This window comes from Diaphorina citri, unplaced genomic scaffold, assembly GCF_000475195.1.
Source record: "Diaphorina citri unplaced genomic scaffold, Diaci psyllid genome assembly version 1.1 scaffold246, whole genome shotgun sequence".
In the NCBI taxonomy this organism is placed as follows: Eukaryota; Metazoa; Arthropoda; class Insecta; order Hemiptera; family Psyllidae; genus Diaphorina; species Diaphorina citri.
The window spans coordinates 45,395-65,825 of NW_007377683.1; the positions used below are offsets into that span (position 1 = coordinate 45,395).

The window sequence follows — 20,431 nt, forward strand, 5'->3', positions numbered from 1 at the left end:
GATGCCAACGCTTTGAGAAACTTCAAAAATTAAACTTTCTAGGTTTTCTTTCAATGACAGGGATCTGAATTTTGTTTTTTTCCACTTTTACAATATGTCATCGATGTTTTTCTCAGTAAAATTTGAAGTACGAAGACACCAATAGGTCAATCAAAGGGATAAACATTTTGTTTTCGGGTTAGAGAAGTTATTAATCTGTAGATTTAGGGATGATATCAAAAAATGTTAACAAGAGGGACTCCAAAGCGCAAGAGTCCATGTTCGATACTAAACGGGGAAAGATTTCCTGAAGCTTAATCCTGAATTACAAGCGTTTGTTGTACGGGTTTTCAAGATGCTATGATCTTTCAAATTTAATACACTTTTAGCTTATACATATAGCTTATACTTTTAGCTTGTAAACTACAAGATTACAACACTATCTTTTTCAGGAATTTGGGACCCGAACTTATTACGAGTATTATTGCGACCATCGCATCGTAAAAGTCATTTGGAGTATTTAGGACTTCGAATGAGGTCATTTCTCAACAGAAGCATATTTTTCAAATTGAAAAGGTCATGGATAAAAATAAACTTCAAAATCCGAAATCCAATTTGAAATTCGATTAAAAAAAATCTCTGAATTCCGCTTGGAGCAATCAAACAATATTTGATTATTGGTGGCCAAATTCGGACAGAGACAACAAAGAATTAAAATGGGAAAAAAGACAATATCATTTCTTTTTATCAAAATGAGTTTTACATATAAAACGACATCACCAAAGCCTCATGAAACCCCCAACAAAACAAAAAAGAGTAAAAAGAAAATTTTATAGAAACAAAGTAGAGAGAAATTTTAATGGACAGGCAAAAATCAAGGGAGGTGAAGAATTCAGACAACAGCAAGTGCGAATTTGTTACTTACAAATATTTATGGCATCAATTAATTTTCCCTCGAAATTTTTTTCTACTGCGAAATAGCTGGGTAGACACGATTTTCTACTGGGTTCATTCTCTTTCTCCTTAGTGATGCCACGTTTGTAGATAATACAAAATGTTTTATATCAGTTAACAAAATTAGTATCGCCTTAGCGAGTTCTTCTGAAGCATGGAATTTTACATTTGTATATTTACAATGTGGATGGGGGCGAAGTTTTAATACCCTGCAAGAAAGAAAGAAATTTGTTGTCCACTAAGAGGCACATCGACTTCTCTTATTAAAATAAAAATCAAAGGTCTAAATTTCGTAAAAGAATAGGCTGAGTTTATTTTTCCACATTGCAATTGGGCGATTACAGTTCAATGGCTAGTTGAACAACAAAAGAAAACGAATGGGAAATTAGAACTTTGTTGCATGAAATAGAACTTTTAAACGAATCTTTGAATGTCAGTATTGCAGCGATCGCAAGTTGCTCTAATCCCTAATGGTTTAAAATGTATTTTTACTACATACTCGGAATATAATCGTAAAATAAGAAAACCGAAATCTACCCTAAAATATTGCCAATATTTCCATTAATCTTTGAAACATAATATATCGACTCAAAAGACGGTCAACCTTTCACCATTAAAAAAGGCCATATAAATCATTTAACCGCACTCAAGTTGACCAACTAAGTTATATCTTTAAAATCTACTTCCAAATAGTCCTTTTTGGCTGATTTTCAAGGTTATTTGCATCGACAAAAACAAAAATTGTGGAAGGGGCGTTTTTGAAGAAAAACAAATTTTTTAACCGAGTCAGCCATTTGAAGGCAAAAATTGAAATTTATTTCCTTTTTGTTTAAAAAAAATTGAACAGAATTTCGTGTAGAAGTGAAATCAATTACTCATTACGTATGCAGAAGTCTAGAGTTTGATAATTTCCTTTGTTAAATTTGTGTCCGAGCCAGGGTGTTTATTTTAGTTCGTGTCTAATCATCCAATAAGCAATGGGCACCCGAGAAGATGAATACGACTACTTGTTCAAAGGTTTGTCATAACTTTACCCCATCGCTGATAAAATAGTGATAAGGGAATGTCCAATCCCTTCATAGGCTTATAGAAACGATGAGCTATAAATGCACACCAAGACACCTCTCCTAGGTGGGGTAGTTTATTGATTACAAGAAACACTGGAACTTCCCAGTCCTTTTGTAGGTTTTACAAAATCTAATTCCTTTGAGGTAAGAATAGAAATCTGAGATGCCTCGCACAAAGCAAACGTTTCCTTGATGATAATTTTAGCCCTCTGTTGAATCTAGTCTACTGATTATGCACACATTCTAATCTTGATTTACCATCATTTGATTCATTATCTGGGGCCATAGTTCACTTTTGTTTGTAACTTTCTAATTTAGGTCAATTTGGGATTCCCTCATTATCTCCCACACTTCAAATAGTACCTGGTTACCTGGGTGTTTGTGAAAAGTGTTTTCGTTGCTTTATTCTACAAATTTGACTAGGTGAAACAGGAATAAAATGTGTAATGGTCTGACAGAATCTGTGTTTTAGAAGAAAAAGAAAAATTCCGTTGGTCCTCATTTTTCCTGCTCTATGACTTTGAAACATCACACAAGAAAGCGCAACTGATCTATTGTGACCTGGTTCTTCTCTTAACTCAATCGACACTCATCATGAATCAGTGTGTGTATGGATCTGTCTGAAGATTTCAATTGATTTATAACGCCTCTTCTCAGAGTGACACTTAAACAGGGGAGATTAGAGGAGGGAGTATAATCAAGGGCGTTTAGAGAGAGGGGATTTATTTGTGTGGGCACGGACTAGGTATGAGTAGGTTCGCCGCTACGCGTCGTGTTTATTTCATGCGAATATGACCTAAAGCAGTGTCTAAAAGTGTGTTCACACGTAGTCGACAGCATTTGATCGATGTGGATCGATGGTGACAGTCGATTGACACGTAGTGGTCAAGACGATACTTGACTTCATTGCTTCCAGAGGAGCCCTGCGGGGGAGAGAGAAAATGAGGACGTGTGAAAAACAAGTTTGAATATCGAAAAAAGCGTGTCAATTACTCACAGGGCAAAGCTTTTCATCGGAATAATAAAAAAAATTGAACATGTATCTGTATCTGATCAAACTGAATCTGATAAAAAAAAGAGGTTGAAACAAAACCAATATTAGGGGCTTTTTCCATCAGACTCTCTTTCGTCAAAAGTTTGTACCACATGAGGCAGTTGTCCTTGGAGAAAATCTATTTCATGGTAAGTCCGAATCTTTTTTAAAGTTATGCCAAAGATTGGTACTAGGTTCAAATTCTACTTGGTATAAAAATAGTGCCTAACATAAAAATTAAATATGTATGTACATATACACAAAACATAATTATCATAATAAATAACAAAACTACCTATGTGCTTGTCATGCAGAGAACTTCTATTATATTACAAGGTAGGATAGTACTAGGTTGACTAGGTTCTAATATTAACTAAGATGCTGAAAAAAGTCTGGAATAAGACCAAAAAATGAACAAATAAAAATATCAACTGAGGCCCAAAGAATTATACAAGCTTGCTAGAAATGAAAATAACTCTAGAGAAAATGTTTGTGAAAATAGAGGTGAATGAGGAGCAGTGACCGATGGCATTTGTACAAGAACTATGTACAGGGGTGATAGATTTCTCCTAAAACCCAGTTTTCTTATGAAAAGAAAATTGTTTCATGTGGAGTGCAGCTTTTCCTTAGCTTACACGTAGAAAATGCATCCAAATTTTTCACTTCTGGACTAGTATGGTCAAGACATCTAGAAGGGGCCACAAGCAAAATTTACACAAGGGTTGCACTAAAGAAGAGAACTAAACAAGGAAATAATGTGACCAAGAAGAAAAACGAAAGAAAGAATGGGAAGGGTTGCCTATTCAAGAAAAAATAAGGCAAAGAATAAGTATTAACTAGCTATAATATAGGGTAGCCTATCAAAAAAAGAAAAAGAATTTTGCTAAAATATAGGGTAGCCTATCAAAAAAGAAAAAGAATTTTGCTAAAATATAGGGTAGCCTATCAAAAAAGAAAAAGAATTTTGCTAAAATATAGGGTAGCCTATCAAAAAAGAAAAAGAATTTTGCTAAAATATAGGGTAGCCTATCAAAAAAGAAAAAGAATTTTGCTAAAATATAGGGTAGCCTATCAAAAAAGAAAAAGAATTTTGCTAAAATATAGGGATTTTAAAAAAAAAAAAAAAAAAAAAAAAAAAAAAAAAAAACGCGTTTTTGCACTAAAAACTGACCATGGAAAATTTTGACCGAATATATTACTTTCCTTCCTACAGGATAAGGAAAAAAAAAAATTCCAGTTCGCCAGGAATTGAACCTGGATTTTTTTCAGTGTAGGTACCAGAAGTGTATTTTCCTTTCGGAGAACTTTTGGTGAAAGGAACTAAATCCGATGGAGTGCTATCTTGGATTTCCTATGGTTTAGTACAGGTGCTAATTCAGTTCCCAAAAGGGAACCAGTTACGTTTCCGAAAGATTCCCGGAAGGAAAATAAACCCAAGTTAAACATGATAATGTACTAAGGCGGAGTTTATTAATTCTACAGTTGGGGTAACCTTTAATTAGTTTTTTATAAGAATAAATCAAGCAAGTAATTTTGTTCAATTAAAGCAGTTGTAATTTATTCATGTTTTCTACCTAAGTAAGAATCAAACAACGTTTCCGAAAGATTCCCGGAAGGAAAATAAACCCAAGTTAAACATGATAATGTACTAAGGCGGGGTTTATTAATTCTACAGTTGGGGTAACCTTTAATTAGTTTCCACTTAAGTATACCGAAAAACAAGTTCCTTCATAACAAAATCATGGGTAGGTACTTGGTTAGTTCATTAGTATTGGGTTGGAATTAGATCACAAGAATAAATTGCAAGCAGAGGATGTGTTAATTTCCTTCTCAATAGAGATTTTGCACTTTTCAATAATTTTCCTATAGAAAAAAAGTAAAAACATGAAATACTCTGAACATGTGAAACAGAATCTCCTTGTTTTGATTACCTATTTAAACCTAGGTATATGGGAGATTTGATTGAAAAGTGCAAAATCTAAATAATAACCTATGTCAGGAGACATTAAATTCTTGCTTGGTGCTAGGTGGGTGCACTTAGTGACACACACATTAGCTGTGGCAAAATATTTAAATTAATTCGGCTTGACTACACTAAATACCGAGTCACTTCTACTTGTGAGTGCTCAAAACTTACCATTCGAGTATGTACACTTGTGATTGGACATACAAAAAGCTGTTGATGTATGGCAAAAGTGGAGAAGAACTAGCTTATTGAAATTTCCCACTAGTAATTTGTCACCAATGTCTGAATATTTGACTGGTAGGCCATTTTCCCCCCTTGCATCCTCTGCAATACCTTTAGGAGACCTAGAGGATCAAATAGACAGCCTCTCTTTCCCACTTTTGCCAAAAAATATAATTTCCAAGTGCACAGAATAAAAACTTCAAATAAGACACATCAGAAAACTTACCATTCGAGTATGTACACTTGTGATTGGACATACAAAAAGCTGTTGATGTATGGCAAAAGTGGAGAAGAACTAGCTTATTAAAATTTCCCACTAGTAATTTGTCACCAATGTCTGAATATTTGACTGGTAGGCCATTTTCCTTCCTTGCATCCTCTGCAATACCTTTAGGAGACCTAGAGGATCAAATGGACAGCCTCTCTTTCCCACTTTTGCCAAAAATTATAATTTTCAAGTGCACAGAATAAAAACTTCAATGAGACACATCAAAAGGAGTATACAGTTTGACTTACTTTTTGCCAAGGGCAACCATGCCGTACAGAATACCAGCGATGAATATCAAACCACTTCCGGCAATAGTGGTCAACGATAAACACATCATCAAGGCAAGGATAGGTAGTCTGAAAATGATTAAGAACAAAATTGGTAAATCTTTCTTTTGTGTTTGGAAAGGTTTCATAGGGAACTGTTACAACAGAGGTCTTATTGTTCCCAAAATCAAACAAAAAATGGAGGGCATTTTAGGAGAAAATGGAGAAAAGGGAGGAAATTTAGGAGAAAGCCTTCATGTAGAGAACAAAGCCTGATATAAGACCTTAGCTAGCCTGCCTCTCACACAAAATAAGGACTATTTGATAAATTTGATGTGAGCGGCAATAGTGGTCAACGATAAACACATCATCAAGGCAAGGATAGGTAGTCTGAAAATGATTAAGAACAAAATTGGTAAATCTTTCTTCTGTGTTTGGAAAGGTTTCATAGGGAACTGTTACAACAGAGGTCTTATTGTTCCCAAAATCAAACCAAAAATGGAGGGCATTTTAGGAGAAAGCCTTCATGTAGAGAACCTTGTCTATTTAGGATAAAATTTGACTTGGGTGGGAATCAAACCTGCAAGTTGGTTGAAATGAAACCTTGGTGGAATTGTCAGGTAGAACAGCGTAATATAAGACCTTAGCTAGCCTGCCTCTCACACAAAATAAGGACTATTTGATAAATTTGGTGTGAACTTACCCAATATAGAGAGCAGCTTTGTTCCATACAGGCCTCTTATCTACAATATCAGATACCATTTGTACCTGATCAATGAACATACAACAGCATGGTGCTTCAATCATAAGAACTAAGAATCCAGTGAGTCTGAAATACAAAGATGATAGAAAAACATAAATAACGAGTACTATTTTACTTAAGTTATATATCAAAATGGATACTTATGAGTAGGTTTTTATATCCCAACTCGGAGTTTTGTCTATTTCATGGACATTTTCAAGGGAAACTGAGTCGGGATATAAAAACCTACTCGTAAGTATCCATTTTTAGATATAACATAAGTAAAATAGTATTTACAAAGGATGTCAAAATTAAATAAATTAATTAATAGTGACAAATAATGAGAAAGATCAAAATGGATACTTATGAGTAGGTTTTTATATCCCAACTCGGAGTTTTGTCTATTTCATGGACATTTTCAAGGGAAACTGAGTCGGAATATAAAAACCTACTTGTAAGTATCCATTTTTAGATATAACATAAGTAAAATAGTACCTATTTACAAAGGATGTCAAAATTAAATAAATTAATTAATAGTGATAAATAATGAGAAAGAAAATAATAAAATAAATAAACATCAGAACTTTAAGAAAGAAATTCTTGGGTACCTCATTGGCTAAGTCAATTTGGCTGAGAAGATACATACATAATTATTGTTTATCATACATGTTCAAGTCTGAATTTGCAAAATGCAGTAGGTTTTCACAAACAGTAGGTATATACTGCAAAATAAAATGAGCAGTTAGTTTCCAAGATAAAAAAAAAGACAACTTACACTTGAATTATACCTCCAAACAGACAGTCAATATTTCCCAACAAGATGCCAAGACAATTGAAGAGACCAAATATGATTGAAACTGAAAAAGTAAAAATGGAAAGGTATTAATTTGTTTTAGGAAAACTTTTTCAGATTCAGAACATCTTGAAATGACCCAGCTAAATATTTATGGCACTTTTGGGACTTGAACCCCAGCTTCCAGATTACAAAACTCATGAAGGACCAGGACCACACACATTGTCATGGATCATGATTCATGATCATGATACACACTAAGCTTAGGAAGCCACACCAAAGCTTTTTATCAATGATTAGCAATGACTATAAGATAACAATGGTGAATCATTGAATACCTAAGCTATTGGTGTTCTCCTGAATAAATACTTTCTTGTAAAATCCCCAGGTTAAAATGGTTAATTAATTCCTGGTATTTTTTAGGTACATATATGCTTTTTACTTGAGATCTAATCGTATGTGTTGTTTGAATATATGTACTTGTAAAATATTACAACTTACTTTTCAGTTTAAATGGCAAAAACTGTGTAGATGTTGATAACTGTTGTCATCACAAGTTTTGCTCTCTATGTCTAACTCCAACGGATATTTTTACGAGTTTTCAGACGTATTTTCGGATATATTTTGTACGAATTTCCATCTTTGTCCGATAGAGGAAGGCAAAGAAATCCTTTACTAGTTTTTAAAATTGTATAAATAGACGTAGCTTTTAATATGTTCTTTCCAAGGACGCCAAAAAATTTAAATGTATTTTTTAGGTACATATATGCTTTTTACTTGAGATCTAATCGTATGTGTTGTTTGAATATATGTACTTGTAAAATATTAGTTGTAAAATATTTCAGTTTAAATGGCAAAAACTGTGTAGATGTTGATGACTGTTGTCATCACAAGTTTTGCTCTCTATGTCTAACTCCAACAGATATTTTTACGAGTTTTCAGACGAATTTTCGGATATTTTTTCTTACGAATTTCCATCTTTGTCCGATAGAGGAAGGCAAAGAAATCCTTTACTGGTTTTTAAAATTGTATAAATAGACGCAGCTTTTGATATATTCTTTCCAAGGACGCCAAAAATTTCAACTTAAAAATTGCCGATACAGATTTTCTTTCTACACCATCGATAACATTTGTTTGTTTAAATAGTTTGACTGTTGTTTAATCTTTACTGCGTCGTTTTAATAGTTACTGTTCGAGTGGGTTATAGGAAGGCCGGAGAAGGCCGTGGGTTGAGCATTATCGATCAGATTGGATCGCTGACTAGACTGAAAGGATGTATAATTACTTGGGGGTTGTTGAACCGTGATGCCTTGGAAATCTGCCCCTCCTGATGTGGCTGCACTTGACTTCATTGCTTCCAGAGGAGCCCTGCGGGGGAGAGAGAAAATGAGGACGTGTTAAAAACAAGTTTGAATATGGAAAAAAGCGTGTCAATTACTCACAGGGCAAAGCTTTTGATCGGAATAATAATAAAAAATTGAGCATGTATTTTTATCTGATCAAACTGAATCTGATAAAAAAAAGAGGTTGAAACAAAACCAATATTAGGGGCTTTTTCCATCAGACTCTCTTTCGCTGAATTTGCAAAATGCAGTAGGTTTTCACAAACAGTAGGTATATACTGCAAAATAAAATGAGCAGTTAGTTTCCAAGATAAAAAAAAGACAACTTACACTTGAATTATACCTCCAAACAGACAGTCAATATTTCCCAACAAGATGCCGAGACAATTGAAGAGACCAAATATGATTGAAACTGAAAAAGTAAAAATAGAATGGTATTAATTTGTTTTGGGAAAACTTTTTCAGATTCAGAACATCTTGAAATGACCCAGCTAAATATTTATGGCACTGATGGGACTTGAACCCCAGCTTCCAGATTACAAATCTCATGAAGGACCAGGACCACACACATTGTCATGGATCATGATTCATGATCATGATACACACTAAAAGCTTAGGAAGCCACACCAAAGCTTTTTATCAATGATTAGCAATACAAATCAAATGATCAGCAATGACTATAAGATAACAATGGTGAATCATTGAGTACCTAAGCTATTGGTGTTCTCCTGAATCATTTTTTTTTTTTTTTTTTTCCATGAGGTAAGTAGGTAGGTATACTTTTTTGTAAAATCCCCAGGTTAAAATGACTAATTGCACTGAAAAAATACTTACTACCACCTCCAAAAATCCCCAACCCTCGGGTCCCGTATTTCATATACCATGGAGTACCATCATCTTGTGTTGGATCTTCATTGGGTCGGGCCAGCATAGACCCTATTTTGTCAGCGGAGAAAAATGATGCCTGCAACAAAGAGAAATAATTAAGTATATAAGCTAGAGACTTGAAATTTGGTATGTAGTTCACAAATGTGACAAGGATGCAGCACAAAACGTTTGGTTGAGATGGTTGCTGCGCTTGGCGCTATTTTGACCGCTTTTGGACAGATTTCGACCGTTTTTTGGCGGTTTTCAGCTATAGCGACAAAACGGTTAGAGATATTGTAAAAGAACACTGAAATAAGCATCATTCAATAGGATAAGGAAAGTCGTGTGATGTTCACACCAGATTTTTTTTGTGTGTGTGTGTGTGTGTTTTTTTTATGTATGTCCTTCGTAATGTTTTGGTTTTCCAGACTAGCTCGCCAAGGGTTTCCTAGCTATCTGAGTAGCTCGCGACCCATAAAAGGTTGGCGAAACCTGTGGACTAGCAGGCTGTACATACCTCTTAGAAGAGAATTTCATTAGAGACCATAAAGCCATGACCTAGCTATTGTGTAAAGGTCTTAGGTCCGCGCTAAACCCTGTTGGCTGTCTATCTGAGCGGATACCATCGCGCTTTGCGCTCATTGTTGGCTAAGTTGGCTGTCTATCTAAGAGGATACGGTCGCGCTTTGCGCTCCTTGAGTAGGGACTGTTTAAGTCATTCAGTCTTTGTGTGGGATTCAAGTCTTTTAATTCAGTCAGTCAGTCTTTACACATCTCTAGCTCCTTGTACAAATGTACACTCCAAAATTGAACTCCATAAAGCAGCATCCACTGTACACTGTACAGCGATCTACATCGGCTGGCCCCCATATACATTATACTGTTCGATCATAAGGATTTGGGTGGAATTAATTTTGATTGCCTTTCAATTAATGATCACTTGGTGACTCATCCGGATACCAACCACAAACAACGTTGCTTAATTTCAGCGATTCATCGGGAACTGATATATTCAACGTGCTAATGCCTGAAACGTTTTCCACAGTAGGTACTATCTAAGAGGATACGGTCGCGCTTTGCGCTCCTTGTACAAATGTACACTCCAAAATTGAACTCCATAAAGCAGCATCCACTGTACAGCGATCTACATCGGCTGGCCTCTACATTATACTATTCGATCATAAGGATTTGGGTGGAATTAATTTTGATTGCCTTTCAATTAATGATCACTTGGTGACTCATCCGGATACCAACCACAAACAACGTTGCTTAATTTCAGCGATTCATCGGGAACTGGTATAATCAACGTGCTAATGCCTGAAACGTTTTCCACAGTAGGTACGATTTGGGTGGAATTAATTTTGATTGCCTTTCAATTAATGATCACTTGGTGACTCATCCGGATACCAACCACAAACAACGTTGCTTAACTTTAGCGATTCATCGGGAACTGGTATATTCAACGTGCTAATGCCTGAAACGTTTTCCACAGTAGGTAGGTACCTAGGTAGGTATAATCTTTTTCTGCCAGCCTAGTTAGCATGGAAGGTTTGCCTCGTAAGCGCAAGTTTGCGGGTTTGATTCCCTCCCGAGGCTAACGTTATCCTAAAGATAAACAGGTACCTACCTAAGGTTCGTTCTTGGAACCGCTGCCTTTCTGCTAGCTCCCATCCTTTCGTCTTTTTAGTCCCTCCTTCCTATTATTACAATAGTAATAAAAAGGTATAAGGGACGGACTATTGTATTCGCTTCGGTGTCGTCTGTCTGTCTGTCACTCTATCTGTTCCCATAGATTATCTTGGAGTTTTGACATCTCCACCATTCTTTGTCTAGGTACCTATGTACCTTGGAGGTAGGGGGTTTGATTCCCTCCCGAGGCTAACGTTATCCTAAAGATAAACAGGTACCTAAGGTTCGTTCTTGGAACCGCTGCCTTTCTGCTAGCCTTTCGTCTTTTTAGTCCCTCCTTCCTATTATTACAATAGTAATAAAAAGGTATAAGGGACGGACTATTGTATTCGCTTCGGTGTCGTCTGTCTGTCTGTCACTCTGTCTGATCCCATAGATTATCTTGGAGTTTTGACATCTCCACCATTCTCTGTCTAGGTATGTACCTTGGAGGTAGGTAGGGTTGGTACCACGTAGCAGGCACTCAAAATCCAGCGGATGTCCTTTCACGTGGCCTGAGTCCTGGAGAATTGCTTGCCAGCAAACTGTATCTGGAAGGACCCTCTTGGTTGCTGACGCCTATTCATGAGTGGAATTTAACCAGAAATAATGCTGAAACTGTAAGTACAATTTGCTTCGTACTTTGTCCCTGATATTTCTGATATTTTATTTTCCCTTTTCTTCTTTTTTTCGCTCAAATAAATTTCAAAGATAAAGAATGTGAAAATAATTGTTGTCCAGAAAATTCTCAAGATCTTCTTCCTCTTTCTTCTTCTTTTTATTTTCTTCTTATTTTTTATTCTTCTTCTTTTTCTCTTTCTTTGGTACTCTCCCTCTTCTATCCTTTTCCTACCACAACCCTCTCTTTCTACCTTTTCTTTGGTATTCTCTCTCCAGTTCTTCCTGCTTCTTTTTTATTTTTTCTTCGTTATTTTTTGTTATTTTCCTCCAATTCTTTTCTTCTTTCTTTCCGTTTTTAGGGTCTTTCCATACAATACAATAAATAAGGGTACAATACAGTAGGTACAAAACATAAGACATAAATTAATTTATACTTGAGGTACCTATGTGTAACAGTAGGTATTATTTTAACATTGTGAAGTTTACCTACTACCTACCTATCTAAATAGGTGATGTGTTGAATTTTACCAGCACGTGGAATATGGAATATGAACTTTCATTGCAGGGGCAGTGGGCAGTTGTGGCATCTTCATTTTCAATATTCTTATACCGAGATAGAAGCCTGGTGGACTTTCCGCTCAAACATTCTTCTTAGAACACATTCTTAGAAAAATCTACTTCATCACTTGCACCACTTGTATTCTGCTCTTCCCCAGAAACTTGATTTGTTATTGTTTCCTCACATGGCTCAGTAGTGTCTTCTCTCTCAAGAACATGATCTGTGTTTCCTTCAGACAACACCTCTACATCAATATGTTCACTTTCAGCACCATCCTCATTTTCAGCATTTCGTTGTTCTACTATAGTTTCATCAGATGGTGGAATTACAATGACAGCATCCAAGTTGACTTCGTTGCTAAGGTTGAGGACTTGAGTTGTTTCATAGACTACATTGGTATCAAGTGGTTCTTCATTGATAATAAATTTAACCGAGTCATCTAACAAACTGTTCGCAGTAGGTTCTTGATGAGACTCTGCGACTTTCTCAATAGAGACATAGGATTGATTTCCAGGTGGATTATTTAGATTGTGTGAACTGTTTCCGAGTTCATTACTATTCTGAAGTTGAGGCAAATGGTTTTGTTCCATTTCATTTGAACTTGTACCGTGTTCTTTTTGTTGAACATTATTTATTTCGGTTTGGCCTGTTGCATTGTGTTCTATACTATTCAGATCAATTTGGCACAAATTATTCGGTGTTGGCTCATGTTGAACATCTTTCTCGTTCATTTTACCTGAAGAAACATCATCACCATTCGATTCTATTCCGCGCCCATTGTCATCCAGTTCCTGACCATCATTTCTCATCTGCAATAGAGTTTCTTGAGGTACCACACTGTTATTACTATTCACCGCGTCCGTATCAGATTTATCGTTAGGAATTCCTACATCTTCAACCAATGTCTGAAAACTCGTTGTTTCATGACCACCTATGTTAGATGTACACAGCGTAGAAGATGGTGTATTCAGGGAATGAGCAGATATATCTATCGTATTAGACGTGCATGGATCACTTGTATTGTTTCCTATCACATCCTTGCTTTGTGCCTGATTTTGACTTGAAGTAGAATTAATATCATCTTGAAACACCTAATTTGGAGTTTACAAGATGATCTGAAAGTAGTGACTCTGCACTTCTTCTTCTTCGCCTAATCCCATGTTCAGATAGTCAGTGTTTTTTTGTCAGCCTCAAGGTGATTGTTTTGGACTGACATTTAGTTTGGGCTAGTTACAAAGGATGCCCTTCACACTCAACCTTTGCTATTGCTTTAGCAAGGGAAATTTCTGTCTGGTATCCTCACTGTTTAAAGTCTCCCAGCTAATTAGCAACTGTTTACTAGGATTGTGCCCAATTTACTAAATACCTTCTCGTATCTTGTATGCAGAGCTATCTCATTTATATTCTCACCGTAAATCAATTTACAAATGTCTGATGAAACTAGTTCGTAGATCTGAAGATCCATGATTGTGTTTGTAAAAGTAGTAGCTTTCCAGAAGACTGCAATTTTCTAGGGATCTGATTAGTCCAAAATCAGTTTGGTACAGTAACGAGTTCCAAATTACCAATCTTCATTCTTTGATCATGTTACAGGTTGGTGGTGGTAATCTGGTAATGTACAGCTGGGCACACTCTGGCGTTGGAACAGAATATTTTCTCAATATAACTAGGTACCAAACTTCTGACTGAAACGGTCTAATTAACTTTAATATTAAAAAGGGTTAGACCAAAGTTTAGACCAAAAAGTTTAAATTAAAAATCTTTTTTGTTTGTGTTTTGTTGATCGACAGATGTTTATTTGATCAGCTGATTGTACTTTTCGCGGATTTTCTCTAGCGATCATGTTGCGCTCTGTGGAATTTTCCGGCACTACAGAGGAGGCGGTCTAATTAACTTTAATATATTAAATTTATAAAGTTTCAAAGTTTAGACCAAAAAACCATGTAAAAAGTTTAAATTAAAAATCCTTTTTGTTTGTGTTTTGTTGATCGACAGATGTTTATTTGATCAGCTGATTGTACTTTTCGCGGATTGAGTGGTACCCATTCATTCACTTGGACACTCGTTCACCATTGTTGCCACATTGGATTTTTTCGGAAACAAACAGTTCCCAAAATGGAGTGTCTGTTCACCCGCGGATTTTCTCTAACGATCATGTTGCGCTCTGTGGAATTTTCCGGCACTACAGAGGAGCAACGGCAACTAGACCGTTTGGCCGGCAACAGTGCCTCCATTTATGACCAACTATTGTTTTCTTGAACAATAAAATATTGAATTTAGGGCAATGAATCACCGAATTCCATTGACCAAACTCCAAAAGAGGGTGTTTTTTATGTGATATTATGCCATATTTATGCGTCTGAAATGCACTTTTCTGTTGGTTTTTAGTGAGTAGATTTTGTAGATTTCGGGTTTCTTTTCCCTTACAAAGTCGTAAATGTTTTATTTTTATCTTTAAACCTATGTAAACTAAATCGTATAGTAGTTGTAAAAGTAATGGAGTGACAGTTTAGAATTAGAGGACTAAAGATGGTGATAAAGAGGTAGGTAACTCCCAAAAACTGTTGATGTAAAGAAGTGTTACCTATCTGTTGACTAGACGTTATGGAAACATCTTTTGACAAGAGGGTTAATTTACCCAAATCTACGAGCTTTTGAAAACTTTGTATGAACGCCGTGTAAATATTTGAGTATGCAACGTGCATGGAAACTCTGGTGGAGATGATTGGTTCACTTTTCTTTACCCAATAATAGTAGTCTGAGGCAAAAGAAGCCTTCCCTAAAGATTGTCAAGCTCTAAGTCACTCTTCCTCTTTTTCTGGCCTTTCTCCATTGTGAACCCCAAAATAGTCAGATACCATCCACGCACGACGTTGCTTCAGCCGTTTTGGGACACAATACATGAAGACACCAATCGACAGGTACCGTACTCTAGTGGCGTATAAACGAACTAAATATCTTCCTTTCATCTTTAGGAGTTCGAAGTTTTTTTTCATCAAATCAACTTCGAAATTTCGAACTAGAAATTTGAGTTGATGAAAAGATTTCGTGCCGGGCTATCGCGTGAGTTGAAACTGTGACAAGTTATTTTTTTTCCGACTCGTACGACTCGTAGTTTTTTCCATTTTGTGTTTTCGTTTTACATTATACCGACTGAACAAATTCACAGTTTCTGTGTTGTTTTCGTCCCGTTTCGTGCATAATTTACGTTAAGTGAGGTTTACCAGTGTTTGTTTCAGATAATTAGATAGGTAACCACCTTACCTGTAATTACTTATTCTTACTTACCTATTTAGAGGTACCTAACACTACCTAGTCTAGGTACCTAGGTTTAGAAAGAACATAAATTTAGAAAGAAGTTTCTTTCTTTTTAGCAGAGGGAAAATGTAAAAACGAAGGCCGTTTTGTCCTGAAACCAAAGAGAAAAGAGGACAGGACAAGAGAAAGCCAGCCGTTCCTAGAACGAACCTTACCATGTTTAGGATAAAGTTCTCCCCGGGCGGGAATCGAACCCACGACCTAGCGGTTACAAGGCCGGAGTGCTACGTTTCAGACAATCCTAGAGCTATGATTACTACAGGTCACATTCTTTGGTCTTTTACTACCAATTTACCTTTTTCTTTGAAAGAACAAAGCAAACGGAATAAAGTGTAAAAATGATAGGTAAGTCAACATATTATACCTACGAAATGATAGGTAAGTCATATACCTACGAAATGATAGGTAAGTCAACCTATACCTACGACATAAATAGATAATTATGTAGGTACCGGTATTTCATAGTCAATTGAACAGACAGTATGGGTGTCCCACTCAAAGAATAGGTACCCACTACTTACCCGATAGGCCAGCGATTCCCAAACTGGGGGGCCGCGAAGGATTTCCAGGGGGCCGCGGTGTCCCATGGCGGAATTTCTGAAAATGTATATTACGAGGGGAAAATAATAAATAAATAAAAAGTTCGTAAAGTTAAAATGGAGTCACATAAAATATAGTATGTAATAGGGGCCTCGGCTCCTTCACAATTGAAAAAAAAAAAGAAAGAAAGAAGAAGAAGAAGAAGAAGAAGAAGAAGAAGAAGAAAAATTGGGCCGCGTAGAAAAAAGTTTGGGAACTGCTGCGATAGGCTATTATAAGGGTGCTTACCTTTAGTGTAGGTTGGGTAGGGTAGGTACCTATGTCAATATAAAATTCCCTTTGACTATTTGACATTGATACGAATTTTCTTTGTGATAGGATAAGTTGATAACATTGTCATTTGATGTCAAGATATACCTCCACAGCCCAAACCTCATTCCCTCTCCCTCCTCCCTCTTCCTTCTTCTCATCCACCTGCTCTTCCTCATCTTCCTCTCACTCCTCCTTCTCCTCCTCTTCTTCCTCCTTTTCCTTCTACACAAATAAAACGTCTATTTCACTATTTCTATGACTTCTGTGACCTATGTCTATTATAATCCGTTACTGGTTTTTCCGATCACCTGACGGACGGACTTTGAAAATGAAGGAGGCAATCGAAAAGAAGTTAGTAGATACGGCAAGGAGGTACCTACATAAACCTTTCACCCTGAATCAAATTAGAAAGACCTTTCAATTTTTCTGATCAGGCATTTGGGCTTTAAATAAGACCTGACCTATGTCATGTCTATTAGGTTACTAGTTTTTCCGATCACCTGACGGACGGACTTTGAAAATGAAGGAGGCAATCGAAAAGAAGTTAGTAGATACGGCAAGGAGGTACCTACATTCGAAAGTAATAATAATAATAGTGCTTATTTATACTGCTCGCATAGGACTGTAAAGTCCCTTTACTCCAGCAGTAGGCTACTACTATTATTGGTAGTACATAGGTAGGTAGAACAAGTAGGTAGGTAACTAACTTAGAGAGTAGCTATCGTACATACATAGGTAGAAGAAGGGCAAGTATGTACGTACCTACCTTCAAAAAGTAGGGGGTAGGAGGTACCGAATACCCATCTACTTACAAGAGTGATTGATTTTCAGCTCAGACGCTAACTACATTCTTTATTATTTTTTCGAAGAAAGAATGAAAAATTAAAAGCAAGGCGCTGGAGAGAGGGTAGAAGACATTATTGAAGGTAATTAATTATGTAGTTTGACATTTTACCAGGTAGGTAGTCCATAGGTAGGTAGAACAAGTAGGTAGGTAACTTAGAGAGTAGCTATCGTACATACATAGGTAGAAGAAGGAGAGTATGTAGGTAGGTACCTTCAAAAAGTAGGAGGTACCCAATACCCAATACCCATCTACTTACAAGAGTGATTGATTTTCATCAGCTCAGACGCTAACTACATTCTTTATTATTTTTCCGAAGAAAGAATGAAAAAATAAAAGCAAGGCGCTGGAGAGAGGGTAGAAGACATTATTGAAGGTAATTAATTATGTAGTTTGACATTTAAGCACCAGACAGAGAGAGCTCTTACTGGGACCGAATGAGAAAATGCCCGAAGAAACTTCAAGCTGAAAAAAAAGAAAGAAAAATACACAGATGCTGGAAACAAAAGAAGGTTGCACCAGTTTCTGTCACTGAAGTTAAGCAACGTTGCCCGTGGTTGGTATCTGGACGGGAAACCGTCTGAGATAACACGAGGAATTTATTAGCTGTCAAACTTTTTTTTGACTTGGGGAGGCGGAGGGCTACCGCGCTCCTTAATTAATTTACCACGAGGATTTATTATCTTTTTTTTCTTTTTTTTTTACTTACTGACCAATACCAAGGATCTGTAATTTTTGATACACCCTGTGGGTATAGGTATTGTTTATATTTTTATTATTACACGGAAGATGTTGTACAACAGGTACCTCTAGTCTTGAATGGCGGTGCTTTTAATTTGTTTGATATTAATGGAAGTTTTTCTTCTTTTCGTCTTGATAAATTGTAGTGGAGCAAAATTTTTGAATGAACTCATCAAGCCTAGTGCCGGAGAGATGTGACATTGGTGGGGTTGAAAAAGAAAGCACAATAGGGGTTCAGACTTCAGTGTCGTATTTCACAAGCCAGTCTTGTAAAAGTGTGAAAAGCTACTGAAGGTCACCAGATCTTCAAGCTTAGTTAGGAATCAGATTAACTCTTATACAAAAAGCCCATTCCGACTTTCAGATTTCATTTCAGAGTTTCAGACAATGATTTCAGAGACTTAATGTGTAAGGAAAACAGTCTGTGTACAAATGCAACACAACGTTTGGTAGTTTGGTTGAGCTTTTGGCGGTTTTCAACTATACTGACTAAATGGTTAGAGATATTATAAAAGTTACTATAGAACATAAAAATAAGCATCATTCAATAGGATAAGGAAAGTCGTGTGATGTTCACACCAGATTTTTTTGACTTGGCGAGGCGGAGGGCTACCGCGCTCCTTAATTAATTTACCACGAGGATTTATAATCTTTTTTTTTTAATTACTTACCAACACCAAGGATCTGTAATTTTTGATACACCCTGTGGGTATATTGTTTATATTTTTATTATTACACGGAAGATGTTGTACAACAGGTACCTCTAGTCTTGAATGGCGGTGCTTTTAATTTGTTTGATAAGTGGCGTAGCGTGTATGTATGGCGGCCATACAACTCAAAAGTTCACTCTAATGCCCATAAATATTAATGGCATGTACCAAAATTTTTGAATGAACTCATCAAGCCTAGTGCCGGAGAGATGTGACATTGGTGGGGTTGAAAAAGAAAGCACAAATGCACAATAGGGGTTCAGACTTCAGTGTCGTATTTCACAAGCCAGTCTTGTAAAAGTGTGTCCACACATTGTCGATGGACGGCGACGAGGTGAATCATGTTATCGAGGCAGGATGGACGGTGGACGGTTCAGTTGACATCGACGGTTGGTCTAACTTTAGCTTGAAGGCTTGGATGGTATCTCATCTGCCTTGTAAGTGCTAGGCCACGGGTTCTACATATAATTCCCGGGTGGGGGGACTTTATTGTAAACAGATAAAGTTGGTTTCCGAACGGCTGGCTTTCTTTTACTCTGTCCTCCTTCTCTCTTCAGCCAGCCTAGTTAGCTTAGTTGGTAGAGCGTCTGCCTTGTAAGCGCTAGGCCGCGGGTTCGATTCCTGCCCGGGGCGGGGAGTACCATCATCTTGTGTTGGATCTTCATTGGGTCGGGCCAGCATAGACCCTATTTTGTCAGCGGAGAAAAATGATGCCTGCAACAAAGAGAAATAATTAAGTATAAAATGGAAAAACAAAGTAAATTAAAGTGGCTTTTGTACAATATTGTAAGATGTACTTATGTACTTGACTTACACACTTGCTTAAATACATTCTGAGTACCTATTTAAACAGCAGAAATCTTGTAAACAGTTTACCATCACACATAATCATGCATGATAGATATTTGTGAAGGTAGGTACCTAGGTAGCTGGCAACCAACACCATGTTATAACCACACCTGCAACACATCCCAACAAATCAAAAAAAGAGTGGAGTTTTCTTATAGTTCAGTCCCATTTCAAAAGCCGTCATAGTTTTAGCGGGTGTCTTCATTTATGCCCGTTTCACTAGCACTAGTGAATAGACTGAACACTGAAAGAGGTTCCAACAAGACTGTTCTGAAGCAACAGTCAGGGGACCATTTTCTGGTGAAGATTACGTACCATTTTTCAGGGAAGATTACAACGAAATGACTAGCCCTTGATAACAAAGAGTATTTCCAATCAATCTAGAATTCTTGTGGACTGGTAACAGGCAAACTTTGATAAAATATGAACGAACAAGTATTCCAATCTTGAAAAGTATTGGATTGATTTGTAGAAAAGGGAAAAAGTAAAAAATCAACAAAAAACACCCCCACTTTCATAAATCAAAAACACCTGATTTGACGACAGAGAAAAAACGTTGATGCTGCGTTGCCAAGTTTATTACGATTTCGTTTTTCTAGTTGAATTCCTAGTGGAATTCCCGAATGTATGCGGACAGTGGTACCCATTCATTCACTTGGACACTCGTTCACCATTGTTGCCACATTGGATTTTTTCGGAAACAAACAGTTCCCAAAATGTAATTGAGAGAACCAGCCATAATTCCCCATCTGGTACAAACTCAGGTTTT

At 36.6% G+C, this 20,431-nt stretch overlaps 1 protein-coding gene across 1 annotated transcript; it reads right to left on the reverse strand.

Annotated features, from left to right (window-relative positions):
- Positions 1-2,820: 2,820 nt before the first annotated feature.
- Positions 2,821-20,144, reverse strand: LOC103506569 (calcium channel flower). Its single transcript, XM_026821593.1, has 6 exons — positions 19,978-20,144; positions 9,468-9,597; positions 8,964-9,045; positions 6,459-6,584; positions 5,738-5,845; positions 2,821-2,923 (listed from the first exon to the last, which is right to left on the reverse strand). The coding sequence occupies exons 1-6, from the start codon at positions 19,978-19,980 to the stop codon at positions 2,821-2,823; spliced, it is 552 nt and encodes a 183-aa protein (XP_026677394.1). The 5' UTR covers positions 19,981-20,144.
- Between the last annotated feature and the right edge of the window lie 287 nt (positions 20,145-20,431).

What these genes read in the sequence shown, in the direction of transcription:
- LOC103506569 (XM_026821593.1), bottom strand. An exon ending in TTTGGAGGTATAATTCAAGT is followed by an intron (nt 6,585 to 8,963) that starts GTAAGTTGTCTT and finishes TTTGTATTTCAG; the next exon opens with ACTCACTGGATTCTTAGTTC. An exon ending in ATGGTTGCCCTTGGCAAAAA is followed by an intron (nt 2,924 to 5,737) that starts GTAAGTCAAACT and finishes TCTCCCCCGCAG; the next exon opens with GGCTCCTCTGGAAGCAATGA.